General features: G+C 47.2%; 1 protein-coding gene across 1 annotated transcript; it reads left to right on the forward strand.

The window, feature by feature from the left end:
* The first annotated feature begins 1,346 nt into the window (after window positions 1-1,346).
* On the forward strand, window positions 1,347-17,001 carry BCL2L10 (BCL2 like 10). The gene is made up of 2 exons (XM_087704177.1): window positions 1,347-1,884; window positions 15,731-17,001. Exons 1-2 carry the CDS (start codon window positions 1,477-1,479, stop codon window positions 15,860-15,862), a joined length of 540 nt encoding a protein of 179 aa, XP_087560303.1. The 5' UTR covers window positions 1,347-1,476; the 3' UTR covers window positions 15,863-17,001.
* The last annotated feature ends 9,702 nt before the right edge of the window (window positions 17,002-26,703 follow it).

The following is a 26,703-nucleotide window of genomic DNA, read 5'->3' on the forward strand; positions in this document are numbered from 1 at the left end:
CTGCAGGTTGCTAACCTTGCCTTACAGGATCCTCCTTATTCAAAAAACCATCCTCCAGCACTCCATTCAAGCAAATTTAGCAAGGTTGTGTCCGGGTGGTTCAGGAACCGGGCTTTAACCATGCCAGGGTTTCTCAATCCCCCGACTTCTCACTGCACCAAAAGACACCCCCCCCCAAATGCAGACTGCAGCTCGTGTTTTCCTTCAACTCCCAATCCAGGCTTCCCCCCCCCTCTCTTTGTAGGCTGCAACCCCCTCCTTCCACCCAGCCCAAATGCCGCAACTGATGCAGGGTTTCCAAAGGGGGGTGGGTGGGGAGAAAAAGCAAAAGAAAAAAAAGACACATTTCACCCCATGATCTGCTCAAATAAACCCAGTCCCAAAATAAATGAATCAATCAATAAAACCTACCTCCAATTTGAAACCAAACCCCCTCTACCCATTCAAACGCACAACGTTATCCTGCATGGATGCAACCTTTTAGGGGGGGGGGGAAACTTAGATCACATTGGATTTTAAACTAAACCCTCTCCCCAAGAAACTCAGACAGGAATTCCCCCCCCCCCCCGCCTGCCCCCAAATGATCTGGCTTGCAAATAAAATAAAACCAGGGGGAAAAAATATCTGGCTTGCAAATAAAATAAAATACAATAAACTCCCCCCCCCAAAAAAAGATCTGGCTTGCAAATAAAATAAAATCCCCCCCCCCAAAAAAAGATCTGGCTTGCAAATAAAATAAAATGAAATAAACTCCCCCCCCCAAAAAAAAGATCTGGCTTGCAAATAAAATAAAATAAACTCCCCCTCCCAAAAAAAGATCTGGCTTGCAAATAAAATAAAATGAAATAAACTCCCCCCCCCCAAAAAAAGATCTGGCTTGCAAATAAAATAAACTCCCCCTCCCCAAAAAAAGATCTGGCTTGCAAATAAAATAAAATAAAATAACCCCCCACAAAAAAGATCTGGTTTGCAAATAAAATAAGATAAACTCCCCCCCAAAAAAGATCTGGCTTGCAAATAAACTCCACCCCCCCCCCCAAAAAAACATATATGGCTTGCAAATAAAATAAAATAAAACCCGCAGCGCAACCCGGCTGCAGAGCGCGCGTGAGAACGCAGACAAGCGCGTGGGTTGCTTGCTTCCCCCCCCTTCTCCCCGCCCCCCCCCAGTTTTCCGGGGCGGCCCTTCCAACAGCCGCGTCCCCCCCCCCCTTTACCCCCCTCCCTCCCGCTGCAGTTCCCCCCTCCTCCGGCGAGAGGCGGCGACGCACCGCAGCTCCGGAGCTAGGGAGGCGGAGCCGCAGAAGCCGGCCCGACACGTGGGCAATCGGGGGGCGGAGGCGGCTTCTTAGGCAGCGGCGGGCGCCGGTACTGGGCCTTGTTGGTCGCCGCCGCCGCCGCCTCTTCCTCCGCCCAAGCGCTGCGCTGCGCCGCCCGCCCGGAGTCCGGCCAGTCCGGCCAGGGAAGAGGCCAAGCATGCCGGGCGCGCTGCGGGAAGAGACGGCGCAGCTGCTGGGCGACTACTTGCAGCACCGGCTGGGGGCGGCGGCTGTACCGGCCCCGAGCCGCACGGCCGAGACGCTGCGCCGGGTAGCCGACGAGCTGGAGAGCCGCGAGCGCCTCTTCTTCCGAGACGCCTGCAGCGCCGCCGCTTTGCCCGAGCCCGGCGAGGCGGCGGCTTGGCTGGGCCGGGTGGCCACGCAGATGGAAGCCGAAGGCGGCCTGAACTGGGGCCGGGTGGTGGCGCTGGTCGTGTTCGCCGGCAACCTGGCGGCGGCGCTGGCCGAGCGGGGAGCCCGGGATCACAGCGGCGCGCTGGTCGAGGCGCTGGCCGCCTACCTGGCCGAGGAACGGCGGGACTGGCTGGAGGCGCACGGCGGCTGGGTAAGCGCCCGTCCCCCCGTCGCCCTCCCCGGCCCTGTCTCTTCTCCTCTCCACTCTCTCTCCGCCCGGCTGCGGCTCCGGAGCTCTGCCCGCTTTTGCAGCCCCCTTTCCTTGGCTTCCCGCAATCCGGCTTTCTTTTATTGCCTGCGCGGGAGGGGGGGGGAACCAGTGGGATCCTCTATCCGGGCCCCGATGCCTCTTTTTTTAAGGGGGGGGGTATCCCGCCGCCCTTTCCTCCTCCTGCACCCCCTCCCCGCCTCCTCCTCCCCGAGTCTGGCTGCAGCCCCCGAGCCCCCCTTGCAAAGCCACAACCTCCTCTTTTATTGCCTGCGCGGACCTTGGAGACCCCCGGGATCCTCTGTCCGGACCCCGATGCCTCTTTTTTTGGGGGGGGGAGTCTCCTGCCGCCCCTTCCTCCTCCTACACCCGCCTCCCCCTCCCCGAGTCTGGCTGCAACCCCTAGACGCCTTGCAAAGCCCCCTCCTCTTTGGTTGGTCTTCCTGCAGCCCCGCTTCCCGGCTTTTATTGCCTGCGCGGGCGGTGGGGAGCCCCGGGATCCTCTGTCCGGGCCCCCGATGCCTCTTTTGGGGGTGGGTGTTGGGAGTCCCCTGCCGCCCCTTCCTCCTCCTGCACCCGCCTCCCCCCTCCCCGAGTCTGGCTGCGGCGCAGGGTTGACCTTGGCGCAGAGACTCTCCGCCGGCTGCTTTAAGATGCGCGCTCGGGCGCTTGGGCTCCTCCTGCAGCCCCCCCACCCCCAATTCCCCGGCTCTTTGCTGAGCTGGCGGAGCCCCCACACCCCCTTTCTCGCCAGACACCCCCCCCTCTTTTCCTTTCTCCCCCCCTCCCCTCCCCAGCCCCGATGCGGAGCCCGAAGGGGGAAGAATTGCAGAGGAAAAAGGCAGCGGGGAGGGCGAGGAAGGGGAGGGTTGACTGACGGCTGGCTGCAGCGCAGAGGCCCCGGCTGGAGAGAGAAAAAAAAAGATCTTTTTTTCTTTCCCATATAAGGGAAGCAAACGGCGGACCCAACCGTGAGAAGTTGCCTTGGAAAGCGCTTTTTTCTTGGAATCTGGGATCGGCCTCCCCTCCTCCGTCCCTCGCCTTCCTTCCTTCCCTCCCTCCTTCCTTCTTCTTTCCCTCCCTCCCCTCCACTTGAGCTCTCTCTCCCTCTCTCTTTTTCCTCCCTGCTTGCGTCCCCCCCCCCCCGTTTCTCCCCTCTCCCCCTAATCATGCCGCTTTGAGCCGCATTATTTATGCGGCTCACATAAGGCTGCAAAAGTGAGCTTTTTGCCTTCTGGGCTGGGGGGAGACTGGGCTGGGGGGGGCAGGAGGTGTGGGTGTGTGGTTTGGGCTGCTTTCTGGGACCAGCCATGCCCTGCAGGCTGGCAGCTGATGGAGCTTTGAGACCCCCTTCTCCTGCCCTTGGAACAGCCTGCGCCAAGGAAGCCTGCAAAGTGGGGTGGGTGGGGAAGGGGCTTGTAAGGAAGCCTCCCCCCCCCGAAAAGCCCCTTGGCAGAGTTGCCCACCCTCCCTTTTGCTCAGGGTTGCACCCACCCACCCTTAACCAGTTTATAAAATCATTCCTCAAAAGCCCACCTAGGTTAAGGTTTCTGTTCCCCTTCTCTTGAGGGGGAGGGGGTTTCCCTTCCTGTTAAGGAAACCCCCTGCCCACCCCCTTACCGCACACCCCCTGAGCTTCCCTCCACAATTTTTGCGCTACTCTCTGGTGTGGCTTCTTCCCCCCCCCCCATTGTGTAAGTCATGTGATCTCTTTGCTGGCGTTCGGGTGGATTCCAACTATTGTGGATCTTTCCCTGTTGCTGCTCTTGGTCTGATGTGCCTGGTTAGATCCGAGACCTGGTTAGATCAGAGTTAAAGAAACCTGGCTTAATGGCCACGAGTGAACCTCGCCTCTTGTGGCTTTTTCCGGGAAGGACGGGGGCGGGGCGCGGGGGCTTGTGAACTGGCTGAGACGCTGAGCTTGTCGATCAGAAAGCTTGGCCGTTCGGCGGTTCGAATCCCCTAGTATAGGGATTGGGGGCGGGTTGGGCTAGATGACCTCCAAAGGTCCCTTCCAACTCTTCTAACTGCCAAATTGGAAGGCAGGACGCTTCTTAGGTCTGTCCAGGTAGAGGCTACACCTGGACAGATTCTTGCAAGTCCAGATTGCTTGCCAACAGAATTACACTTTGTCCAGCATTTCAAAATATTTACTTAGCAAGAGGCATAGGTAAGGCTTCCTGGGAATTTTAGTTCACAGCCAGGTAATAAGACATCTGTTTAGTTTTACGCTAGTCCAATCTGACCGGGGGATGAGGTAGAGGTGGGAAACAGATGGTCTTCTTCACACTAGGAACCTTGAGGTTAGACTCCTATGCCTTATGAACCAAATACAGGCAATCCTGGATTTAACAGCCACTAAACAAGTTACAACCGTTTTTCACACTTCATGGCCCTTTGTGAGTCTCCCTGTGGCCGTGTCCTTTACATTTAGATGCCTTGACAAACCGTCTCACTTTTACGACCGCTGCAGTGTCCCAGAATCCCCCTTTGGAGGACCTTCTGATGCGCAAAATTGATGAGGACACCAGATTCAATTGGGAAACCTGTTAGCTAATTTAACCATGGCTGCGATTCTTTTTTAACGAGCGTGGCAAGGGAAGCCGTCCGATGGGGGGCAAAGCTCACTCAGCAACTTACATTGCGGGCTCCGTTGAGGACTGCCTGTCGCGATTTAACCGTGGTTTGCAAAAATCGGGAAAGGGGAAAGCCTGGTTGTGTTTGTGTAAGACGTTTAAAGCTGCGAAACCATGGTTTGCCGTGCCCCTGGCTGGATAGGCATGTGTATTATGGCCAAACGGCACAAGTCATTTGAATGGCACTAGCACAGTGCGTGAATTGGAGCCAGTGTATAGTTAAATAGAATGAAGGTGGGTATAATCCCAGAGTTTGGTAGCACGTACCATGGCAACATTGGGTGTGCGTGCATTTCTGCATCAGATGATTGTAACTGTCCTAGACCTGACCACTGAACCCAAGAGCATTTTCCTTTGCTCAATAGACAGGCTCATATATAACCGACACCGTTGGAACGAATTCCCCTTGCACCTGGAGACAGGAAAGGCAGCTTAGATCCTTTGTGTAGAATTTGTGGGTCTTTGTTTAATTGGCTTTTCTTTTTTAACCTAACCTAGATGGCATCTGGGAGCCTCAAATTCTAGCAGTTGGATTCGTTCTCTGATGGTACTGATAGAAATATTAGTTGTTGTTGTTGTTGTTTTTAATATAATTGCAGGAATGAAAGCGCAGTTGTTCTTTTTGTGTTTATGCAAGTGTTCCCTAAGACTTGCGGAGAATTTCTCAGCCAAAATTTTGGGAAGCGGGAAAACATTAACGAAGGCCTTCCGCGTGGGTGACAAGTCTTGCTTCCAGCCTTCTGTGATGGCCTGGTCCATCTTTTCGATCATCTTGAGTTTCAAGAGATTATGAAAATGGAGAGCAAGAAGGGAGCACCCTGTTTCCCTGAAAATAAGACCTCCCCGGATAATAAGCCCAATTGGGCTTTTGAGCGCATGCGCTAAAAATAAGCCCTCCCTGAAAATATTGCAACACAGCAGCAGCCGTGAGGTGACCCACACTCACCTTCTCCTGCACCTCAAAAAATAATAAGACCTCCCTGAAAATAAGGCCAAGAGCTTATTTTGGGGGTTGAAAGAACATAAAACCCTGTCTTATTTTCAGGGAAACACAGTAGTAGAAATGATGCTACTTAGAAAAATGTGGCTGGATCAAAAGGATGGTTGCGTTTGCATCTTCTTAAGATAAAAGATTTATCTTTACTTCTTGAGTAAAGAAGGGGTACCTCCAAAGCCTTAGGATTGCAGTTGTGTTTCCAACATAGTGTATTTTTGGAGGGGTCCTTGGTGGTCTCTGAGCTTCGTTGTTGTTTTTTGGGGGGGTTGAAAACGTTTCATTACTCAATTAAGTAACATCATCAGTGCTAGGAGGGAGGGGTTAATTTGTGCTAATAATAATAGCAGTAGACTTATATACCGCTTCATAGGGCTTTCAGCCCTCTCTAAGCGGTTTACAGAGAGTCAGCATATTGCCCCCAACAATCTGGGTCCTCATTTTACCCACCTCGGAAGGATGGAAGGCTGAGTCAACCCTGAGCCGGTGAGATTTGAACCGCTGAACTGCTGATCTAGCAGTAGCCTGCAGTGCTGCATTTAACCACTGCGCCACCTTGGCTAACCCTTCTAGCACTGATGCTGTTGCCTAATGTGTCATCAAACATCTGCAAGAAAACCACCAAGCTCAGAGAGCACCAAGGACCCCTTAAAAAAAATAGACTATATTGGATATACAACTGCAATAATTTCCATCCTACAAATATTCTCCTTTATATTCAGTCTACTTTTTCCTCCAAGAGGGAGACATCAAGATCTTCTGATTTATTATGAAACAATTCTCTGAAATAGACTAGTAGGCTGGTTGAGATTGTTCCCAAGATAAACACATGATGGTGCACGCCTTGGAGATGAAAGAAGAAGTGGGGTACTTCCATGTCAACATGTGGCATCATTGAACTCCACCTCCCATTAACTAACGTCTACTTGGCTGCTGCTTTCAGGTGGTGGAAATCCATTCAACCTCTGGAGAGTGGTGGGCTCTCCATTTCAGATATGGGGCAGTGGTGCAGCGGCCATGAACTTAGATGGTTTGGAAAAGGGTTGGTCAAGGGCATGGAGAAGACTTGTCTATGGCTACCGGTTGCAGCTATACACGAGCCCAGGCTGAGAGGAGAGAATATATGAGTTCCCAGCTAATGAGGAACAGGAGGCTGGAGTTTCATACCAGTTCTGCTTCTGGGCTCCCTGAAGATCGTGACTGGCCAACAGGGGAGTCCCGTTCCTTCAATCTAACCCAGCAGAGTTTGACTTGAGTTTCTGGTGGCCAGAAATGTTCTCATGAACTTCCCATGAACCTTGCCGAGCCTCAACCAAGGAGGTGCCTTCATGTCATCGGTAAGGTTTAGAATCCATTATTCATAGTAAACTGAGGCAAAATCGAGGGAAGAGCAGGCTGTTCTGGTAGGTTTATTCATGGTTCACCTGGTGAAATTATGGGTGGCAAAGATTGGGTTGGGTTGGGTTGCCAAATCTCCCAATCAAAACAGATCCAAGGACTACAAAAAACTCTTCTGAACTTGAGTTCGCCCTGCCTAATAATAATGTCCTTTGCATCAGGTTAGCTTTGCACACCAAGCCATGGTCTTATTGACTAAGCCACGGTTCAGCCTGAGCAAAGCTACAGAAGTGGCTCAATTCACAGGGACCACCAAAAACAAGCCAACCTTCAGATGGCAGGCTTAGAACCCAGATATTCTGGCACGGCTGATTCGAGAAAGCCTCTTAGGGACTCAAAGGCATTTCCAGGAACCTGCTGGTTCTTGCAAACTCGAATTGGACTTTCCCATCCACCTACTCGAAATAAGACTACCGCCAACGAAAGCTTTTGTTTCGTCTCTGATATAATCAGAACGAGAGAGAGAGAGGGATTTTTTGCATTCTTAAGTGCTTGGCACCTTTCCAGCCCTTGCCAGATAGCTTGTGAAGTCTAGCCCATTTCTATATCCTTTTTTTTTTTTTTTTTTTTGATAAGAAGATTGTGGCCGTGTAGCTAGGAACCCTTCCGGGATACTTGGTAACTCCGGTTGCTGGATAGCTGCCAGCAAAATAGCTCTTGCATTTTTTTTTAAAAAAAATATTATTATTTTCATCGAATGTGTGGATCAGCCCACCCCGACCTGTTGGCCGGGCTGGCTAGGGAAGTTGCAAGTTGTAAGTCCACAACTCCCCTGCAGGTCAAGTCTCAAGATGGGAAAGTTATTGCTAATAACAGAAAGAAAGGGGGAAAAAACCCTTGTCCTTGGCTAATCTTTTAGCTCAGCATCAACAAAAGGAATAACTCCTTTCCCCCCCCCCCTCTTTGCATCTGGCCCAGCTGAAGGTTATAGAAACTTCCCTCTGTGTATATTACCAGCTCGTTCTGTTCCCCGCTACTCCCTAGTGTAGGATTTCTTGTAGCTCTGCAAAATCCAACCCCAGCTATTGTTGAGTGGGTGCGGGTGCGAACCTTTGCCAGGAATGTGAATAATCAACTTCAAAGCAACTATTTCTCACACAGTACTACGGGGAAAGAATACATAGAAACCTTCATTCAATTCTCGGTTTTCAAACAGGGCAGGGGAGAGAAAGTTAAGTCTATTCAAAGCCACCTCTTCTTCTCTTCTATCTTCTCCCTCCCTCGCTCCCTTTCCCCGACCTCGGCGATCATATTCTGCATTTAAGCGGTGCCCATGGGCTGCATCAAAGGTTTAGACTGGACAAAAGTGCATTTTTCTAGCCCATGAAAGGTGAAATCAGAAGCTGTTCTCCAGGTAGGCCCAAGTGATCGTCTTGTGAGGCTGCCGGCTGTAAGATTTTCCTCCCCATCCACCCACCTACATAACTTGAGGATGAGAACATGTGTGTGAACTTGAGTGTGAATCACATGTCTGGTTGCGGATGTCTGGAAGCCCAGCGTTTCGTCCCCCCGCCCCAGGCTGGGACATTTGCCTTGTGTGACTTCTGCATGAGATGTGGGCATGTGGTGTCGTTAAGAGCTTTACTGCAAGGAAATCCGTAATAAATTATTTTCAGAGATTTAACTTCTCCAAGGGTTAATTTCCTGATAGTTAGAGCGATTAATCAGTGGAAGAGCTTGCCTCCAGAAGTTGTGAATGCTCCAACACTGGAAGTTTTTAAGAAGATGTTGGATAACCATTTGTCTGAAGTGGTGTAGGGGGTTGGACTAGAAGACCTCCAAGGTCCCTTCCAACTTCTATTCTATTCCCTATTCCTCACTCTCTCTCTCTCTCGCCCTCTCCCTTCCCTCCCACCCCTCTCTCTATATATTTGTGTGTGTGTGTGTGTGGCTAGCTAGCTAGCTCTATTTCTATTCTGTTCTGTTTGAATTCTGCCAACCACATTTAAGGGGCTGCTTTTCCCAGGAGTTGATAGGACTCTGGTGTCTCCATTCCAAATAAAAGGGAAACATTTGGGGGGCAGGAGAAGAAAAAACGATTTGTGACACTGGCTTCTAGGGAAGATTGTGGGGGTTTCCTGTTTTGTGCCTTACGTGAAGGTGGACATCTTTATCCAGGTTGAGAGAGGAAAGTAACACACAGGAGTTTGGAAGAGAACAATCTGATGGTTGAAGGTGTGGGAGATGTTTAGCTTGGTGAAGAAAAAGCTTTGCCAGGAGACACAAAAGCTAGTTTCAAAGAGAAGGATTGCGGTGTAGAATACTTGTAGACTTCAACTCCCAATGCTGGCTGCGGAATTCCGGGAGTTGGTCCACATGTCTTAAAGTTGTCAAGGTTGGTCAACCCAATTTAGAAGATGTTCCAGAAGACAGGTAGAAAGCAAGGAGCTTAAATTACAAGGAAGTAAATTTTGGAGAACATCCCAATAGAGAAAAAGGTTCATGAATGACCAAGAGAAGGAATCGGCAATCCACAGCGCTGGAGCTGCATGTGGCTCTTTCATCCCCCTGCTGCGGCTCCCTGTCGCTCAAAATATGTGTCACAATTGCCAATGCGCGACACCCACTGGCACACAATTTATTGAGCTTTTCAATCCCCGGTAGGTTTTGTGGCTCCCGATGTTCCCTTTTCTGTGGAAAACGGATCCAAATGGCTCTTTGTTTAAGGTTGCCAACCCCAGACCAAGTCTATCTTGGGAGGTGATGGATCTGCTTTGACCTAGAAGATGAGCCAAACAATTCCAGAAGGCAGGTGGGGAAGAAGGAATTTAAATCACCAGGAAGTTTTGATGGGATGTAGGAGAACATCATAATAGGGGGAAAGTTCATGAATGAACCAGACTATCTTGGAAATGGTGAATCTCCTTTGCTGCTGAAGGTTGAAGAGCAAATGGATGACTTTATCTGCCGAGATTGCACTGGAGTTAAGATGATTTCCAGGAATCTTTCTCTTTGTTCTATTCTAATCTTCCCAAGAATGTGTGGGCTACCGATTAAATCAACCATTGTATGGAATATGATTACCAGTCATGTAACTTCTCATCTACTGCAACATGGAAAATAACTTATTTGGTGATAAGTTTGGCAGGTCTTTGGAGGTCACCTAGCATTCCTGGGCTTCAAATTGGACATCTTTGTCTTAGAGCCCTCCTTCTTCATCTTAGGGCCCGCCAGAAGGTGTAGATCAAAGCTTCTCAACCTTGGTCACTTGAAGATGTATGGACTTCAACTCCCAGAATCCCTGGCTGGGGAATTTCTGGGAGTTGAAGCCCACTCATCTTCAGGTGGGCCAAGGTTGAGAAGCACTGGTGTAGATGCTGAGATTAGGAATTCTGGGAATTGTAGTGCTCTGGCGGCTTTGAACAGTGCCAGTTTGAAGAAAGCTTCTTCAAATAAGTAGTGGTCTCATTGGTGTTGGGGTCCAGAAGGAGATGGTAGTAGAAGTCCAGCTACACAATAATCCTTTATTTTACAGCAGTGACTCTTGTAACTTTGAATAGTGACAATTCAAAGTTACAACAGCACTAAAGAAAAAGACGTATGACCATTTTTCACACCATTGTTCCAGCATCCCCATAGTCACGTGATCAGAATTTGGACCCTTGGCAACTGATTCATACTTAATGACGGTTGCAAAGTCTTAGGATGGTGTGATTCCCCTTTTGAGACCTTCTGACAAGCAAATTTCTATCGGGGTAACCAGTTTCACTCAACTATGGAGATTCTCAATCATCCAAAGATGCTTTTTTTCCCAAGAGGCAACTGGGCTTTCTGTTTTATTTTTTCCTTTGAAGACATCTTGCTTCTCATCCAAGAAGCTTCATTAGCTCTGGCTGAATAGTGGAGAATTTGTTGAATCAGAACGGAAGAAGCTTCTTGGTTGAGAAGCAAAACATCTTCAAAGAAAGAAAGAACCATAAAGTCCAGTTGCCTTTGGATTCACTTAACCATTGGGTGATTAACTTAATAACTATAGCAATTCACTTAACAGCTGCGGCAAGAAAGGCATTATAGGCAAATAGGGCAAAACCCCATATAACAGCATCTCCCTTAGCAACAGGAATGTCGGGCTCAATTGTCGTAAGTTGAAGACTGCTTAGTATACACCAGTGGTGGGTTTCAAAAATTTTTCGAACCTACTCTGTGGGTGTGGCCCCCTTTGTGGGAGTGGCTTGCCGGCCATGTGACCTGGTGGGAGTGGCTTGCCGGCCATGTGTTTTCTTTCTTTCTTTCTTTCTTTCTTTCTTTCTTTCTTTCTTTCTTTCTTTCTTTCTTTCTCTCTCTCTCTCTCTCTCTCTCTCTCTCTCTTTCCTTTTGTCTCTGTCCCTTTTTCCTTTTTTTCTTTCATCTCTCTCTCACTTTTTCTTTCTTTCTTTCTTTCTTTCTTTCTTTCTTTCTTTATAAAATTTATATGCCGCCCAATCCCGAAGGACTCAGGGCGGCTTACAAAAAAGAGAGAGAGAGAGAGAGAGAGAGAGAGAGAAAGACACATAACGAACACATAACAATAATTTCTTTCTTTCTTTCTTCCTTTCTCTTTCTCTCTCTGTGTGAGTCTGTCTGTCTGCCTGCGTGTGTGTGTGTGGTGTGTGTGTGTGTGTGTGTGTGTGTGTGTGTGTGAGTGGTGGGTTTCAAAAATTTTTGGAACCTCTTCTGTAGGTATGGCCTGCTTTCTGGTGGAACCTCTTCTAACCGGTTCGGTAGATTTGAGAAACCGGTTCTACCGAACTGGTAGGAACCCACCTCTGGTATACACATAAACACACACGTAGGTGAGTGAGTGTGTTTGTGTCTATTTGCTTTTTTCCCCCCCGAAACTCTTTCTTTGCAAAACTCTGCAAGGCTTCTGGCCTTAATGAATCACTGCGAAGACAATCATTGAGCGAAACTGATGGAAATAGACGTTCCGTCTCGCTTAATTTCTTTCAGGGCTTCCATTTCCCTTCTCCGCTCTAACCCTCTCTACCGTTTTAACGGCTCTTCCATTAACGCTGCCATCTTAGCAGAAACCCAAGTGACAGCAATGTAAATAGCAAGATGGGGGTTTGGGATGCCCTCCCCCTCTTTTTTTTATTAAGAGAAGACGGAAAGAATAGCTACTCCATTCTCCGTCTTCTTGATTTGGGGCATTGCAAAATATTATGATGTGGTTCATCTTTGGTGAGATTCACAGCCTTTGGGGCTGGTTGGTAACTCAACAGCTCGAGTCCTAACCAAGGACCTAGGAACTGTTAATTATTATTATTATTATTACTGGTTAAACTTTGGTGAGATTCACAGCCTTTGGGGCTGGTTGGTAACTCAACAGCTCGAGTCCTAACCAAGGACCTAGCAACTGGTAATTATTATTATTATTACCGGTTAATCTTTGGTGAGATTCACAGCCTTTGGGGCTGGTTGGTAACTCAACAGCTCGAGTCCTAACCAAGGACCTAGCAACTGGTAATTATTATTATTATTACCGGTTAATCTTTGGTGAGATTCACAGCCTTTGGGGCTGGTTGGTAACTCAACAGCTCGAGTCCTAACCAAGGACCTAGGAATTGGTAATTATTATTATTATTACTGGTTAATCTTTGGTGAGATTCACAGCCTTTGGGGCTGGTTGGTAACTCAACAGCTCGAGTCCTAGCCAAGGACCTAGGAACTGTTAATTATTATTATTATTACTGGTTAATCTTTGGTGAGATTCACAGCCTTTGGGGCTGGTTGGTAGCTCAAAAGCTCGAGTCCTAACCAAGGACCTAGCAACTGGTAATTATTATTATTATTACTGGTTAATCTTTGGTGAGATTCACAGCCTTTGGAGCTGGTTGGTAGCTCAACAGCTCGAGTCCTAACCAAGGACCTAGGAACTGTTAAGGTAACGTCGGAGGATATAAGCTGTTCCAAGTAGGGTGGCTTTTTTGTAGAATCAGAATGTTCAAGTCTGATAAATTTAAAATTTCCAAATGGCGAGGTAGCCCTTTAGGTATTGCTCCAAGGGCTCCAATTACAATCGGGACAACACACGATTTCTTTTTTCCACAGTCGCTCAACTTCAATTTGCAATTACTGTTATTATTATTATTATTTTGCTTCCGGAATTCCTCGGGGCACTTTTGTCCCAGTGGTTCTGAATAGGCAAAGTGGACATTTTTGGCTCTCCGGCTTAAAAAGAGGGCAAGTTGGCAACGTCTAGAAGCTGCCCACCTGAATGCTAATGATCCAGGCGGTGCCACTGCTTGGCAAAATGCATCAGCTGACCTCCCTCCTTCCCTCCCTCCCGTTCTCTGCCCCTGTTTGCCCAAATTAAAGTGGTAAGAGAACAAGGCTCCGAAAGAAATGAAGGGCAGGCCCGATTTGCATAGACATCTGTCAGATAGGAGTTCAAACCTGGCCATCTGGAGTCATATCCCTTGTCATTCTTGATTATTCTGAATAAAAGAGGCGGGCCCCCGCAGCTGCTGGTTTGTTTCTGGCACCCAAGAAGCTAGGAACGGCGCAAACACACACACACACACACACACACACACACACACACACACACACACACACACCAATGACACTCGGTTTTGTGCGAATGGGATGCCGTCTTCCTGAGTGAGGTTTGGCCAGCCGCAATTCTTAATGCGAGCACAAGAGCACAATCCTTGTGTGTGTGTGTGTTTCCTGTAGCTGATGGTACAGCCATCAATCCTTGTTGGCAAGGTCTGTCCCTGTTTTCTTGGTCAAATTTTTTTTTTAAATTAAAAAAAAATACTTCTTCATATTCAGCTGCCCTGTTTCCCCCAAAATAAGCCCTCCCCGGATAATAAGCCCGATCGGGCTTTTGAGTGCATGCGCTAAAATAAGTCCCCCCCCTAAAAAATATTGCAACGCGCCTCCTGCACCTCAAAAATAAGGAAGACCTAGAGATGTATTGCGATTGGATGATTTTAGGATGACGTAATAGAACGCGATCGTATAATCCTCTTCTAGATTTTGAATATTATCTATAATAGCAATAGCAATAGCAGTAGACTTATATACCGCTTCATAGGCCTTTCAGCCCTCTCTAAGCGGTTTACAGAGAGTCAGCATATTGCCCCCAACAATCCGGGTCCTCATTTTACCCACCTCGGAAGGATGGAAGGCTGAGTCAACCCTGAGCCGGTGAGATTTGAACCGCTGACCTGCTGATCTAGCAGTAGCCTGCAGTGCTGCATTTAACCACTGCGCCACCTTGGCTCTTCATTATAAGAGGATGTAGAAACAATTATAGTTAAATTAAGGTTGAGATATAATAGTCGTGATATACATGGATATAGGTGAATTTAAAACATGCGATTTGATATGAAAAGCAGGTGGTGACTATGGAAGAGATGCATGGAAATACCGTAACCAACTGGCACGCTTTTCTACACAATTTGTAATGGAAGATGGGTTTTTTAATTTTATTTTTATGTTTGTTTGTCTTTGTTCAAAAATAAATACAAATTGTTTTTTAAAAAAATAAGAAGAAAGACCTCCCCAAAAATAAGGCCAAGCGCTTATTTGGGGGGGGGGTTGTCAAAAGAAAATAAGATCCTGTCTTATTTTCGGGGAAACGCGGTACTTTAATGGGTGTTCCTGATCTCTTTCTTACACTTATTTTGGAAATATCTTGAGGTAGCAAAGAGCTGACGTTGGAAGCATCTCTAATACCATCAGCCGTGTTGGTTCCAGATCTCCAGATCTTTCGTGACCCGACAAATGCGCGCTCGACAAAAGCGCGGCGAGAAAACCGCAACGTCATAAACGCGCCCACAACAACACGCCCACAAAAGCGCGATTTCAGTTAAGGTAAGGGTTAGGTTCAAGGTTAGGTTTAGGGTTAGGTTTAGGGTTAGGTTTAGAACTCGCGGTTATTACTTGTTTGTTGAAGGCGCGCTTTTGTCGGCATGCTGTTGTCGGCACGCTTCTGCGCTCATTTGTCGGCGTGTTTTAGAACTTGCGGTTTTCTCACCGCGGTTTCGTCGGCGCGCTTTTGTTGAGTTGAGCGTCCATTTGTCGGTGAACCCAAATCTTTTATTTGCCAGCTCACTTTTGGGACACATTTGGGGCCTCTTCATTTCCTTTCTAATTTAAGACTGGCATATCTCATTGTATTATGTCTTTTCCCACTGGAAGTCTCCTTTGCACCAATTGGAAGGCCAGCCCACGTTTTCTCCCACCTGGTGTCTTCCATGTCCATTGGACCAAACCAAGTGGTGGGATTCAGCCAATTCACACCTATTCGGGAGAACCGGTTGGTAACTTTCTAAGCAATTCAGAGAACCGATAGTTGGAAGAAATCTTTTGTTTTTTTCCCCCACTTTAAAGGGCTAATCCTGTAAGGAAGGCAGGATGGAAACATTCTGGTGTTGTTTCTAGCCTCATCTTTATTGCCCTGCTTACAGAAACTGCCTCTCCAGTTAACCCTTATTACCATTGTAACAACTAAGGCGAAGTGCCCATCGACCTGAGTGACATTGACTTGGCCACGCCCACAGGATCACATGACCACCGAGCCCCGCCTACCCAGCTGGTCATTAGGGCAGAGAACTGGTTGGTAAATTATTTGAATCCCACCACTGGACTGAACTCTTGCCATACTTAGCTGTCCTGGTGAGATGGAATTCTGGGCACTGAAGTCCAGAACAGTTGAATGGTTGCCAATGGTGGTATTTATCTGTCTTGCCCAGATGCTGTTGAAGCTGATGATGGTAGAACATCATATGAACCTGGCTCATGAATTTCTTTGCTGTCTCTTCTCTTCTAGGATGGCTTCTACCACTTCTTCAACAAGCACGGCTCGGATGCAGCTGACCAGAACAGTACCATCAGCAACGCAATTATGGCGGCAGCCGGATTTGGCCTAGCAGGATTGGCTTTCCTCCTGGTGGTGCGATAAGAACACACAAACACACTCACTCACACACACACACACACACGTATCCGCGGACTTAGACTGCAGGGAGATGGGATGGGTGGGCACGCTCCTTTCTTACAACCGCTAACGTCCCAGCGAAACGTCCATTCTATATTTCTACGACGGTCGAAGATAGAAGCCTATATATATAAATATATATTTTTAAGTAGAGTTGGGGCAAAGATTAGTTGAGCACATCACCTCCCCCTCCCCTTGCCCCGCCTCCCCCCCCCCCCCCGGCACGACCAATGTGAACGCCTCTTTGCGCTCATCCTAAGAACTGGGCACCTTGTGGATCTTAGCGTTGAGGCTGACACCTCGTGACCAGTTGCTCCGGAATCCGTGGGAGTGGAGTGCTGGGTGTTATTGCTACTTGTTCATGTGATGGATCCCAGTGGATGATGTGTTTGCCTTTCTTCTTTGTGTGCGTGTGTATGGTGCGGTGGGGAGGGGAGGGGCGCGGGGCGGGGCGGGGCGGGGAGGGCAGGAGGGGATTGTTGCCTTGTGAAATGTGAGCCAGTATTAATAAGAATGAAGAGCTTATTCTTCTTGGGGTGCAATGCAAAACCATACCAAGGCCACTCAATAACATAAAACTTGCAAGGTCCATGTTGCACAGAGCATTATAGCTTACGTGTTTTTGTTATAATGACATAACTCTTAAGTTACACTACAAGTAATATGTCAAGAATGTTGATACCAAAACAGTCGAAGCTGCAGAACCAGTTCTTAACTGAAGTTGTTTAACTATTAAAAGAAAAAAGAAGAACCTTTTTAAAATTGGTATATTTGGGAGTCCATTGAAGGCTGGGATTTCTGTGGATTTCCTGTCAAATCCAGAAACTCCATATAACTTAATATATTTTTGAAGTATTTATCATTGTATAATACTGGTAGCTGGTTAACATCTATTTTTGTTAAATTCCATTTTTTTAAGAAAAGAAAAGCTCTCCAGTTGCTTTCTTTGCTGTATCTTGTCTTATAACTTGTTTAACAGTTCTAGTTTTGGTAATTGATATACTGTGTATTGTACAAAATAGTCTTGAGGAGTGTTCTGTGTCCTTTCCTTTAGCTTGTACAGTTTTAATATGTGAATAAACAACTGAATATTTTTATTTTAAGCAAGTTCATCAGGAGCCTTTATGTGGAATATCTCTCTTTCTCTCTCTTTGTCTCTGTCTCTCTCTCTGTCTCTCTCTCTCTCTGTGTCTCTCATTTCCCACTTTCCCATTCTCTCATTTTCTCTTTCTCATTTTCTCTCTCACTTTCTCATTCTCTTTCTCTCATTTTCTCTCACTTTCTCATTTTCTCTCTTTTAGTATTGACTTTCACTGTCTACAGAGAGTACAGTCAAAAGTGAATAAGAAAGCAATTAAGGAGCCAAGAATCTTTGAACACTTTCGCTTTCTATTTTTATCCCTCTGTAAAGTCCCAGGTTGGTTGAGTTTTTTACTGTTTATAGTGAAAAGAAATGCAAATTGAATGTTATTTGGCAACCTGAAGCAGCTGGTTGGTGAATATCTATCTCTATTTTTCTATCTTTCTATCTAATCTACCCTCTGTCTATACCTAATCTACGGTATCTTCTATATCTATCATCTCTCTCTCTCTCTCTCTCTCTCTCTCTCTCTCTCTCTCTTTCTTTCTTTCTTTCTTACTTACTTACTTTCTTACTTTCTTTCTTATCTATCATATATCTATACCCAATCTTTGGTGTCTTTTATATCTATTATTTATCTTTCTTTCTTTCTTTTTTCTTTCTTTCTTTTTTTCTTTCTTATCTATCATATCTATACCTAATCTTTGGTATCTTTTATATCTATCATTTATCTTTCTTTCTTTTTCTTTCTTTCTTTCTTTCTTTCTTTCTTTCTTTCTTTCTTTCTTTCTTATCTATCATATATCTATACCTAATCTTTGGTATCTTTTATATCTATCATTATCTATCTATCCCCTCCCTCCCTCTCTCTCTCTCACACACACACACTCATCATCATCTATCTAAGCACACAAATAACCCTTAAGATGAATGGCGTTCACAGGGAATCTCTGATAGTATATCTAGAATCAGCTGTGTGTAGATGGGATGCGAGAAGTTCTCTCTTAAAGGTGGAAGCCCCCCCAGGTTCAGAGAAAGTCTTCTGCTTTGGGCCCCATCTTTCAGGATTATATATCAACACCCACTTTAAAGAGTTCCTGTGTTTAATCTAGCATGACCTTGTGATTATTTCTGAACAGCCAACTCCCATTGTAAACCTAGATAGAACAGGAATAAGGAACTCCACACCCTTCCCTTCCGGCATAATTTCTGTTGTGTTAGAATGATAGCATTATGTTGGGATGGGCAGTAGATTCAAGGGTAGGACACATGGGGCAGCTTTTGCAGTAGAGGTCTCCAATGGGAGAGGGGGGGGTGTTTGGAAGCCAGTTGTGAGCACACTCACAATATGGCTTTCATAACAAGAGCACAGACACATACTGCTTTTCAATGCTATACAGCCCCTCTCTTAAGTGGTTTACAGAGTCAGCCTATTGTTCCCAACAATCTGGGTCCTCATTTTCCCCAACCTTGGAAGGATGAATTAACTTTGAGCCGGTCAAGATCGAACTCCTGACAGTGGGCAGGGTTAGCCTGCAATACGACATTATAAGCACTGTGCCACCAAGAAGGAAAATGAGAAAGGGAATAAGAGACGAAAGGAGGGAAGGAGGGAGGAAAGGAAGGAGTGGCAATAGCACTTAGACTTATATACCGAGGTGGCGCAGTGGTTAGAGTGCAGTACTGCAGCCGCTTCAGCTGACTGCTAAGCTGCAGTTCGGCAGTTCAAATCTTACGGGCTCAAGGTTGACTCAGTCTTCCATCCTTCCGAGGTGGGTAAAATGAGGAAACCAGATTGTGGGGGCAATATGCTGACTCTGTAAACCGCTTAGAGAGGGCTGAAAGCCCTATGAAGCGGTATATAAGTCTAACTGCTATTGCTATTGCTATACCGCTTCACAGTGCTTTACAGCCCTCTCTAAGCGGTTTAGAAAGTCAGCTTATTGCCCCCAACCATCCGGCTCCTCATTTTACCCACCTTGGAAGGACGGAAGGCTGAGTCAACCTTGAGCTTGGTGAGAGTCGAACTGCCAAATGGCAGGCAGACGGCAGGCAGCAGAAGTAGCCTGCAATACCGCACTCTAACCACTGCGCCACCATGGGCCATTTTGTGGTTTCACGGTGGGCCTGGCCGGTCCAGCTTCGTGGAGCAGAAAGCCAAGTAGAATGTTGAATCCTGAACTGAAGGACTGAAGAAGCTTCTTGAATGAGAAGGAAAAACAAGAGTCCGGCTTCCTTTGGGGGGGGGGGAAACACATTTGGGAAAACAGTGAGCTGGAACAACGAGACAATCCATAGGCGTTGAATCCTTTACCATCCTTTTTCCCCAGAAAATTCCCAATTTTCCCCAGAAAATTCCCAATTTTCCCCAGAAAATTCCAAATTTCCCCCAGAAAATTCCAAATTTCCCCCAGAAAATTCCAAATTGTTTGGTTTTCTTGACAAGCCGAGGGGAGGGGGAGTGCTTTCAAATAGAGCCCTCCATTACAGATATTTTATTTTCTTTTTATTTCCTAAAAAGGCCTGAAGGGATACAAGGAGGAGCCTGAGACCGTTTCTTGGAAATAAAAGATCAGGCTGGAGGTTAAACACATTCCTTGGCAGGAACTCAGTTTCTCGTTGGATTGATTATTTTTTAAAGTTAGAAAACATCCTTGAAAAAGAAATCTGGAAATGAACTTTGGGTCAGGTCAAGGATCAAATAGTTGGAGAGCATCCTATAGGGCTCGAGAAATGGAGCCATTTCTCATCACCCTGGTCTTTATCCAGGAGGACTACGCAGGAGGAGACCCGCGATAAGATGCCCTCTGGAGCTCCACATTGAGAGTCTTTTTTGCTCAATTTTCATTCTCGAGATGAGGGGAAGAGCAGGGAGTTGGTCATCCAACAGAGAGGTGACAGAGAAAGCAAGGACTTAAAAAAAATGCAAAGTAATGGATTAACGGGATAACAGAGTTGGAAGGGACTTGGGAGGTCTTCTAGTCCAATGCCCTGCTTAGCCAGGAAACCCTACACCACTTCAGACAAATGGCTATCCAACATCCTCTTAAAGACTTCCAGTGTTGGAGCATTCACAACTTCTGGAGGCAAGTTGTTCCACTGATTAATTGTCCTCACTGTCAGGAAATTCCTCCTTAGTTCTAAGTTGCTTCTCTCCTTGATTAGTTTCCACTCATTGCTTCTTGTCCTGCCCTCAGGTGCTTTGGAGAATAGCTTGACTCCCTCTTCTTTGTGGCAACCCCTTAGATATTGGAAGACTTCCATCATGTCTCCCCTAGTCAGTGGTGGGTTCCAACCAGTGGTAGTCAACCTGGTCCCTACCGTCCACGAGTGGGCGTTCCAGCTTTCATGGTGGCGGTAGGGCTTTGCTGTAACTCTTGCTTTATAAATTTTATAAAGTTACTTCCCTACTTTATAAATCGCCATTAATGTGGAACCGGTGGGCGGTTAGCAAACTTTACTACTAACAGAGATACAAAAGTGGGCGGTAGGTATAAAAAGGTTGACTACCCCTGGCCTAAACCATGGTTTACAAGCCACCATCCCCATCAGTTTCTCAGCTAGACAGGAGCCAACGTCCAACGTGAGAGCCTTCCAGACGATTAAGAGGAGACTTTAAAAAAATGTTGCTTTTTAGCAACTCCAGACTGCTGCCTTGTCAACCCTCCACTTCCTTGAAGCATCCAGAGGACGGTTGATTGCCAGTGCATTTTTGTGGAAGGAATTGGTTAAACGGTGTGGTTTGGGTAGGTCAAAAAGGCAACGAGAAACAAGAAACTCGGCAAGAGCCCTCCGCCATCTGCCGAGCATTTGATCTGCCCTGTCCTGGGTTGCATCCCATAATAATCACCAGTGCTCCATTGTTGCTTTGTTGCGTGGAGACCCTTTGAACTCACCCAGCCACTGTATTGACTTGCTAGGTTTTTCATTCACATTTGGGAAGCCAAGGAGCTCTTAACATCCTCTCCCCCCATCTCCGAAGAGAGCAGCTGAGAGGGTGTCTCTCTCGGTCCTTCTGTTTCTCAGCTGTCAGTTAGTGAAATGTAATCATGGTTGAAAATCCATCTGAGCTTCAGAAAAAGGTAGAGAGACTTGATCATTATTTTGGTTTTCCTAATGAATACGGCAGCTGCCAAGGGCTGTCCCGAAGGATTCCAGCTGGCGTCTAGGACAAGGCTTCATTCTGCCGAGCCAGGCCTCTGATGTGACTTAGGGAACCTCTGTTTGTAGGAGATCTCTTTGAATTGTTGGGGACTGACCTTGGGGCTCCCTGAGGCTTGGTGGCTTGATTCATCCCGGTGCTTCGATTGATCTCCTCAAATCTTCAGCGAAGAAGGACCCGTGCCAGCATCTCTTCAACACAACAACTGGAGTTCTAGCTTTCCTACTTATTGGGGTTTAAAAAAAAATTAACACCCCAAATTTGGTGTGACTGCGAAGTCACGAACTTTGGCTTTCCAAATCATGGTGGTTGGGTTCATGCAACATTTTAAGCCAATGCCAGATCCAACTGGTTGGTCCTAGCAGGGATGAGTTCCTGCCGGTTCTCACCTCTTCTATAGAAGAGGTTCCACAAATCTACAGTGCTGTTTAGAACCGGTTCCAGCTCCCTCCCCTCCGCCCATCCGCACATCATCAAGATGAAGAGCGAGAGGAGGAATTCTGGGAGTTGAAGTCCACAAGTCTTAAAGCTGTCAAGTTTGAACACCCCTGGGGTTTTTTTCTAAAGGGTTAGGGGTGCAAGGGTCTTGTAACTTGACAGCTTTAAGACTTGCGTGCTTCAAATGCCAGAGTTCCTGAGCCAGCATGACTGGAGGAGGAATTCTGGGAGTTGAAGTCCACAAGTCTTAAAGCTGTCAAGTTTGAACACCCCTGGGTTTTTTTTTCTAAAGGGTTAGGGGTGCAAGGGTCTTGTAACTTGACAGCTTTAAGACTTGCGTGCTTCAAATGCCAGAGTTCCTGAGCCAGCATGACTGGAGGAGGAATTCTGGGAGTTGAAGTCCACAAGTCTTAAAGCTGTCAAGTTTGAACACCCCTGGGTTTTTTTTTTCTAAAGGGTTGGGAGTGCAAGGGTCTTGTAACTTGACAGCTTTAAGACTTGTGTGCTTCAAATGCCAGAGTTCCTGAGCCAGCATGACTGGAGGAGGAATTCTGGGAGCTGAAGTCCACAAGTCTTAAAGCTGTCAAGTTTGAACACCCCTGGGGTTTTTTTTCTAAAGCGTTAGGGGTGCAAGGGTCTTGTAACTTGACTTGCGGGCTTCAAATGCCAGAGTTTCTGAGCCAACATTTTGGTTGCTAAGCAAGAGCGTTGTTAAGTAAGTTTCACCACATTTTTTACAAGTTGGCCGCGCCCATCCAGTCACATGGTTGGCAAGGCACTCCCACCCGGTCACATGGCCAGCAAGCCACTCCCACAAAGCAGGCCACACCTACAGAAGAGGTTCTAAAAATTTTTGAAACTCACCACTGAGTCCTAGAGAAGATTAACCCTTTTACCTTTAATGCTCTAGTCCAGTGGTTCCCAAACTTGGCAACTTTAAGACTTGTGGACTTCAACTCCCAGAATTGAAGTCCACAAGTTCTTAAAGTTGCCAAGTTTGAGAACCACTGCGCTAGTCTGCACAATGGTGTTTGGTTTGGTTCTGCCAGCAACAGAAGCCGGAGGAGTTGGGGGGAAATGTTAGGTTACACAAGCACCCAAGGTTGCCATTCCAAACCCATTCACATCCAAAACAGACCCATTGAATTCAGGAGGGCTCACTTCAGAGCCGACTGTCATAAAAATTGCATCGCTAGGGAACTTTAATCCAACACACACACAAGCTACTTTCTGACAGCCGGGCTTAGTCCAACTAGCAAAGCTTGCTTTGAACCATCTGGCGCGTTGCATATGGAAAGTTCCCAGTTGCTTAATGCTCATTTGGAGGTCAAGCCATATTTACTCAGGAGGGGTTCCTAATTATATTTTGGGCACACTTGAGGGCTGGGCGGTGGGGGGTGAGGGGAGGGCTGGGCCTGCCTGCAACAGTACCTCTCACCGTCTGTTCCTTCTGCAGCATCCATGCAACAGAGATAGTTTATTTTATTATTCAGGCAAGGGAAGTCTTTCCAACTCCCAGAGTTGAGTTTATCCGCTGTGGTCGAAGGCCAATGAAGGTTGCGTGCTACGCTTAACCATACATGAAATGCTGTTCAATGTGACACTCAGTTGGTTCAGGCCGTATCTAGCGAACACCATCCACGAATTGCAATAAATTTGAGAGAATGCCTACTTTAGGTTTAAGGTGTGCCTGAGAGCTTTTAGCAATAGCAATAGCACAACCTTGAGCCAGACAGGATCAAACTCCTGACAGTGGGTCCTCATTTTCCCCAACCTTGGAAGGATGAATTAACTTTGAGCCGGTCAGGATCGAACTCCTGACAGTGGGCAGGGTTAGCCTGCAATGCGATGTTGTAAGCACTGTGCCACCAAGAAAGAGAATGAGAAGGAATTAGAGAGGAAAGGAGGGAGGGAGGGAAGGAGGGAGGAAAGGAAGGAAGGAATAGCAATAGCACTTAGACTTATATACTGCTTCACAGTGCTTTACAGCCCTCTCTAAGCGGTTTACAGAGTCAGCCTCCTGCCCCCAACAATCAGGGTCCTCATTTTACCCACCTCAGAAGGATGGAAGGCTGAGTCAATCTTGAGCTTGCTGGAATCAAACTGTTGGCAGTTGGCAGAATTAGCCTACAAGACTGCATTCTAATCACTGCGTCACCATGGTCCGTCCTTCCTTCCTTCCTTCCTTCCTTCCTTCCTTCCTTCCTTCCTTCCTTCCTTCCTTCCTTCCTTCCTTCCTTCCTTCCTTCCTTCCAGCACTTAAGACTTATACACCACTTCATAGTGCTTTTACAGCCCCCTCTAAGCGGGTTACAGAGTCAGCCTCCTGCCCCCAACAATCTGACTCCTCATTTGACTCACCTCGGAAGGATGGGAGGCTGAGTCAACCTTGAGCCTGGTGAGATTCGATCTGCCAAACTGCTGGCAGCCGGCGACCAGCAGAAGTAGCCTGCAGTACTGTACTTTAACCACTGCGCCACCGCGGCTCATATTGGTCACTCTCTCCTTCCTAATGGAAAGAGACATAGAGTGGGCAGTAGCTCCTGCTTTGGTCTCCACCTTGAGAGATTCCCAGAGGCAGCTGCTGGGTGATTATGGGATGCAAGATGACCATTGGGATGAACCCCCAATGTAGAGTAATAAGAGTGGGAAGGGATCTTGGAGGTCTTCTAGTCCAACCCCCTACTCAAGCAGAAGACCCTGTACTATTTCAGACATTCCCTCTCCAAGCAGCCCCAGGAGGAAACGGGCCACCCCGCTTCCCTCCCCGGACTTTCTGGCAGCGGAGGACCCGCATTCCGCTCCCCCTTCCAAGCCCCAAGTGGCCAGCCTCGGCTCCCACCACTTTCTTCCAGAGCTCCGGCAGGTCTGCTGAGGAGGAGCCCGGACAAGGCTGGAGCGAGAGCCGCGGAGGTCGAAAGGCTGGACGTCACTGCATTAACGGAGAGGCTCCGCTCCTGCGTCTCAGGGGAAGTGTAGACTGTGGGTCCCATGCTCCTTAAAGCTAAAGGGAAATGTTCCCCTGCACACGTGTCCTAGTCGTTCCCGACTCTAGGGGGCGGTGCTCATCTCCGTTTCAAAGCCAAAGAGCCAGCGCTGTCCGAAGACATTTCTGTGGTCCTGTAGCCAGCATGACTCAACGCCGAAGGTGCGCAGAACGCTGTTACCTTCCCACCAAAGGTGGTTCCTATTTTTTTTACTTGCATTTTAGTTTGGCAGAAGCTGGGACCAGTAACGGGAGCTCACTCCATTACGCGGTGCTAGGGATTCAAACACAGAACTGCCAAACTTTCAATCAACAAGCTCAGGATCTTAGTATACATAATAGTGTGTGTATGTATGTATGTATGTATGTATGTAGGTAGGTAGGTAGGTAGGTATGTATGTATGTATGTATGTATGTATGTATGTATGTATGTATCAGTGGTGGGTTTCAAAAAATTTTCGAACCTACTCTGTGGGTGTGGCCTCCTTTGTGGGAGTGGCTTGTCGGCCATGTGACCTGGTGGGAGTGGCTTACCGGCCATGTGTTTTCTCTCTCTCTCTCCCTCCCTCTCTCTTTCCTTCCTTTTGTCTCTCTCTCCCTTTTTCCTTTTTTTCTTTCATCTCTCTCACTTTTTCTTTCTTTTTCTTTATTTCTTTCTTCCTTTCTTTCTCTTTCTCTCTCTTTCTCTCTCTGTGTGTGTGTGTGTGTGTCAGTGGTGGGTTTCAAAAAATTTTGGAACCTCTTCTGTGTGGCCTGCTTTCTGGTGGAACCTCTTCTAACCGGTTCGGTAGATTTGACGAACCGGTTCTACCGAACTGGTGCGAACTGGTAGGAACCCACCTCTGGTATGTATGTATAGTTAAACCAGTGGTAGTCAACCTGGTCCCTACCGCCCACTTGTGGGCATTCCAGCTTTCATGGTGGGCGGTAGGGGTTTTGTCCGATACTGAAGCATTTTCCTTTTTTTAATTTAATTTGACTTCCCTACTTTATAAATCACCATTACTGTGGAACCGGTGGGCGGTTAGAAAATTTTACTACTAACAGAGATACAAAAGTGGGCGGTAGGTATGAAAAGGTTGACTACCCCTGAGTTAAACCATGTATAATTGACAGACTGGGTTTTGCTTTAGATTCTGGTTGTTATTTATTATTTCATCCTAGCATTTTTAAACCTATATTTACTGAGCATTTTTATTTGTCCTCGTCTCTGGTCTGAGACTAATAAACTGATGGGACTGCTCGATTATTTCACAGCAGCTCGAAAAGTTTAGCAGCTCTTCGTTCAGCCTGCAAGTTCGCCCATCTCCTAGTACCGTAATGGTAAGCTTACCCTTTGCTGGTCAGGATGGAAGTTAATCAAAAACCGCTACATACTGTACATTCCAGTGGTGAATTCTTTGCTGGAGCACCAATAGATATGCTTCTCTCTCCTTGTCCCCACCCCACCCCATAACCCACGAGGTTTACCCACATTTGCTTTCTGCCTTCAATTATCTTCTCCACATCGGTTGTCTCTCTACCACCAGCTCCGAGTTTCAGTTCTGCTATGGAATGTGCCCTCGCTTTGGGGAATGTGCACAGACAAAACATTGCTCGCTACCAGCCTGGGGGGGTTTTTTTGTGTTTTTTTTTTAGACGAGGTGGATAATCGCAGGACCTACATTTCGTGAGCCTGGAGGCCTTTTTTTTTTTGGAAGACCTTCTCAGTGGAGAAACTGAAGCCCAATCCGTCATCTTGGAGAAATAATAATAAAAAAGAAAATCAGGAGGAAGGCTGGAAGCTAACTTAGGCAATGGCTCCAGAATTCCCTCCACCTCCGACCACAATGGCCAAAATTGGTAGTGATTTCCTCCCGATTTGAGACGAGAAACCATCCAGGAATGTGAGCGTAATCCCTTAAAGAGACATGAGCCGAGGTGGTGCAGTGGTTAGGGTGCAGCACTGCAGGCCACTTCAGCTGACTGCTATCTGCAGTTCGGCGGTTCAAATCTCACCGGCTCAAGGTTGACTCAGCCTTCCATCCTTCCGAGGTGGGTGAAATGAGGACCCAGACTGTGGGGGCGATATGCTGGCTCTGTGAGCCGCTTAGAGAGGGCTGAAAGCCCTATGAAGCGGTATATAAGTCTAACTGCTA

The sequence above is a fragment of the Thamnophis sirtalis genome, unplaced genomic scaffold (genome assembly GCF_051295495.1).
Source record: "Thamnophis sirtalis isolate CommonGarterSnake01/CBP01778 unplaced genomic scaffold, rThaSir2_p1.2 scaffold_2, whole genome shotgun sequence".
Classification (NCBI taxonomy): domain Eukaryota; kingdom Metazoa; phylum Chordata; class Lepidosauria; order Squamata; family Natricidae; genus Thamnophis; species Thamnophis sirtalis.

Coding starts and splice junctions, on each gene's coding strand:
- BCL2L10 (XM_087704177.1), top strand. CDS start 1,477: ATGCCGGGCGCGCTGCGGGAAGAGACGGCGCAGCTGCTGGGCGACTAC. Junction 1,885..15,730: donor TGGAGGCGCACGGCGGCTGG/GTAAGCGCCCGT, acceptor CTTCTCTTCTAG/GATGGCTTCTACCACTTCTT.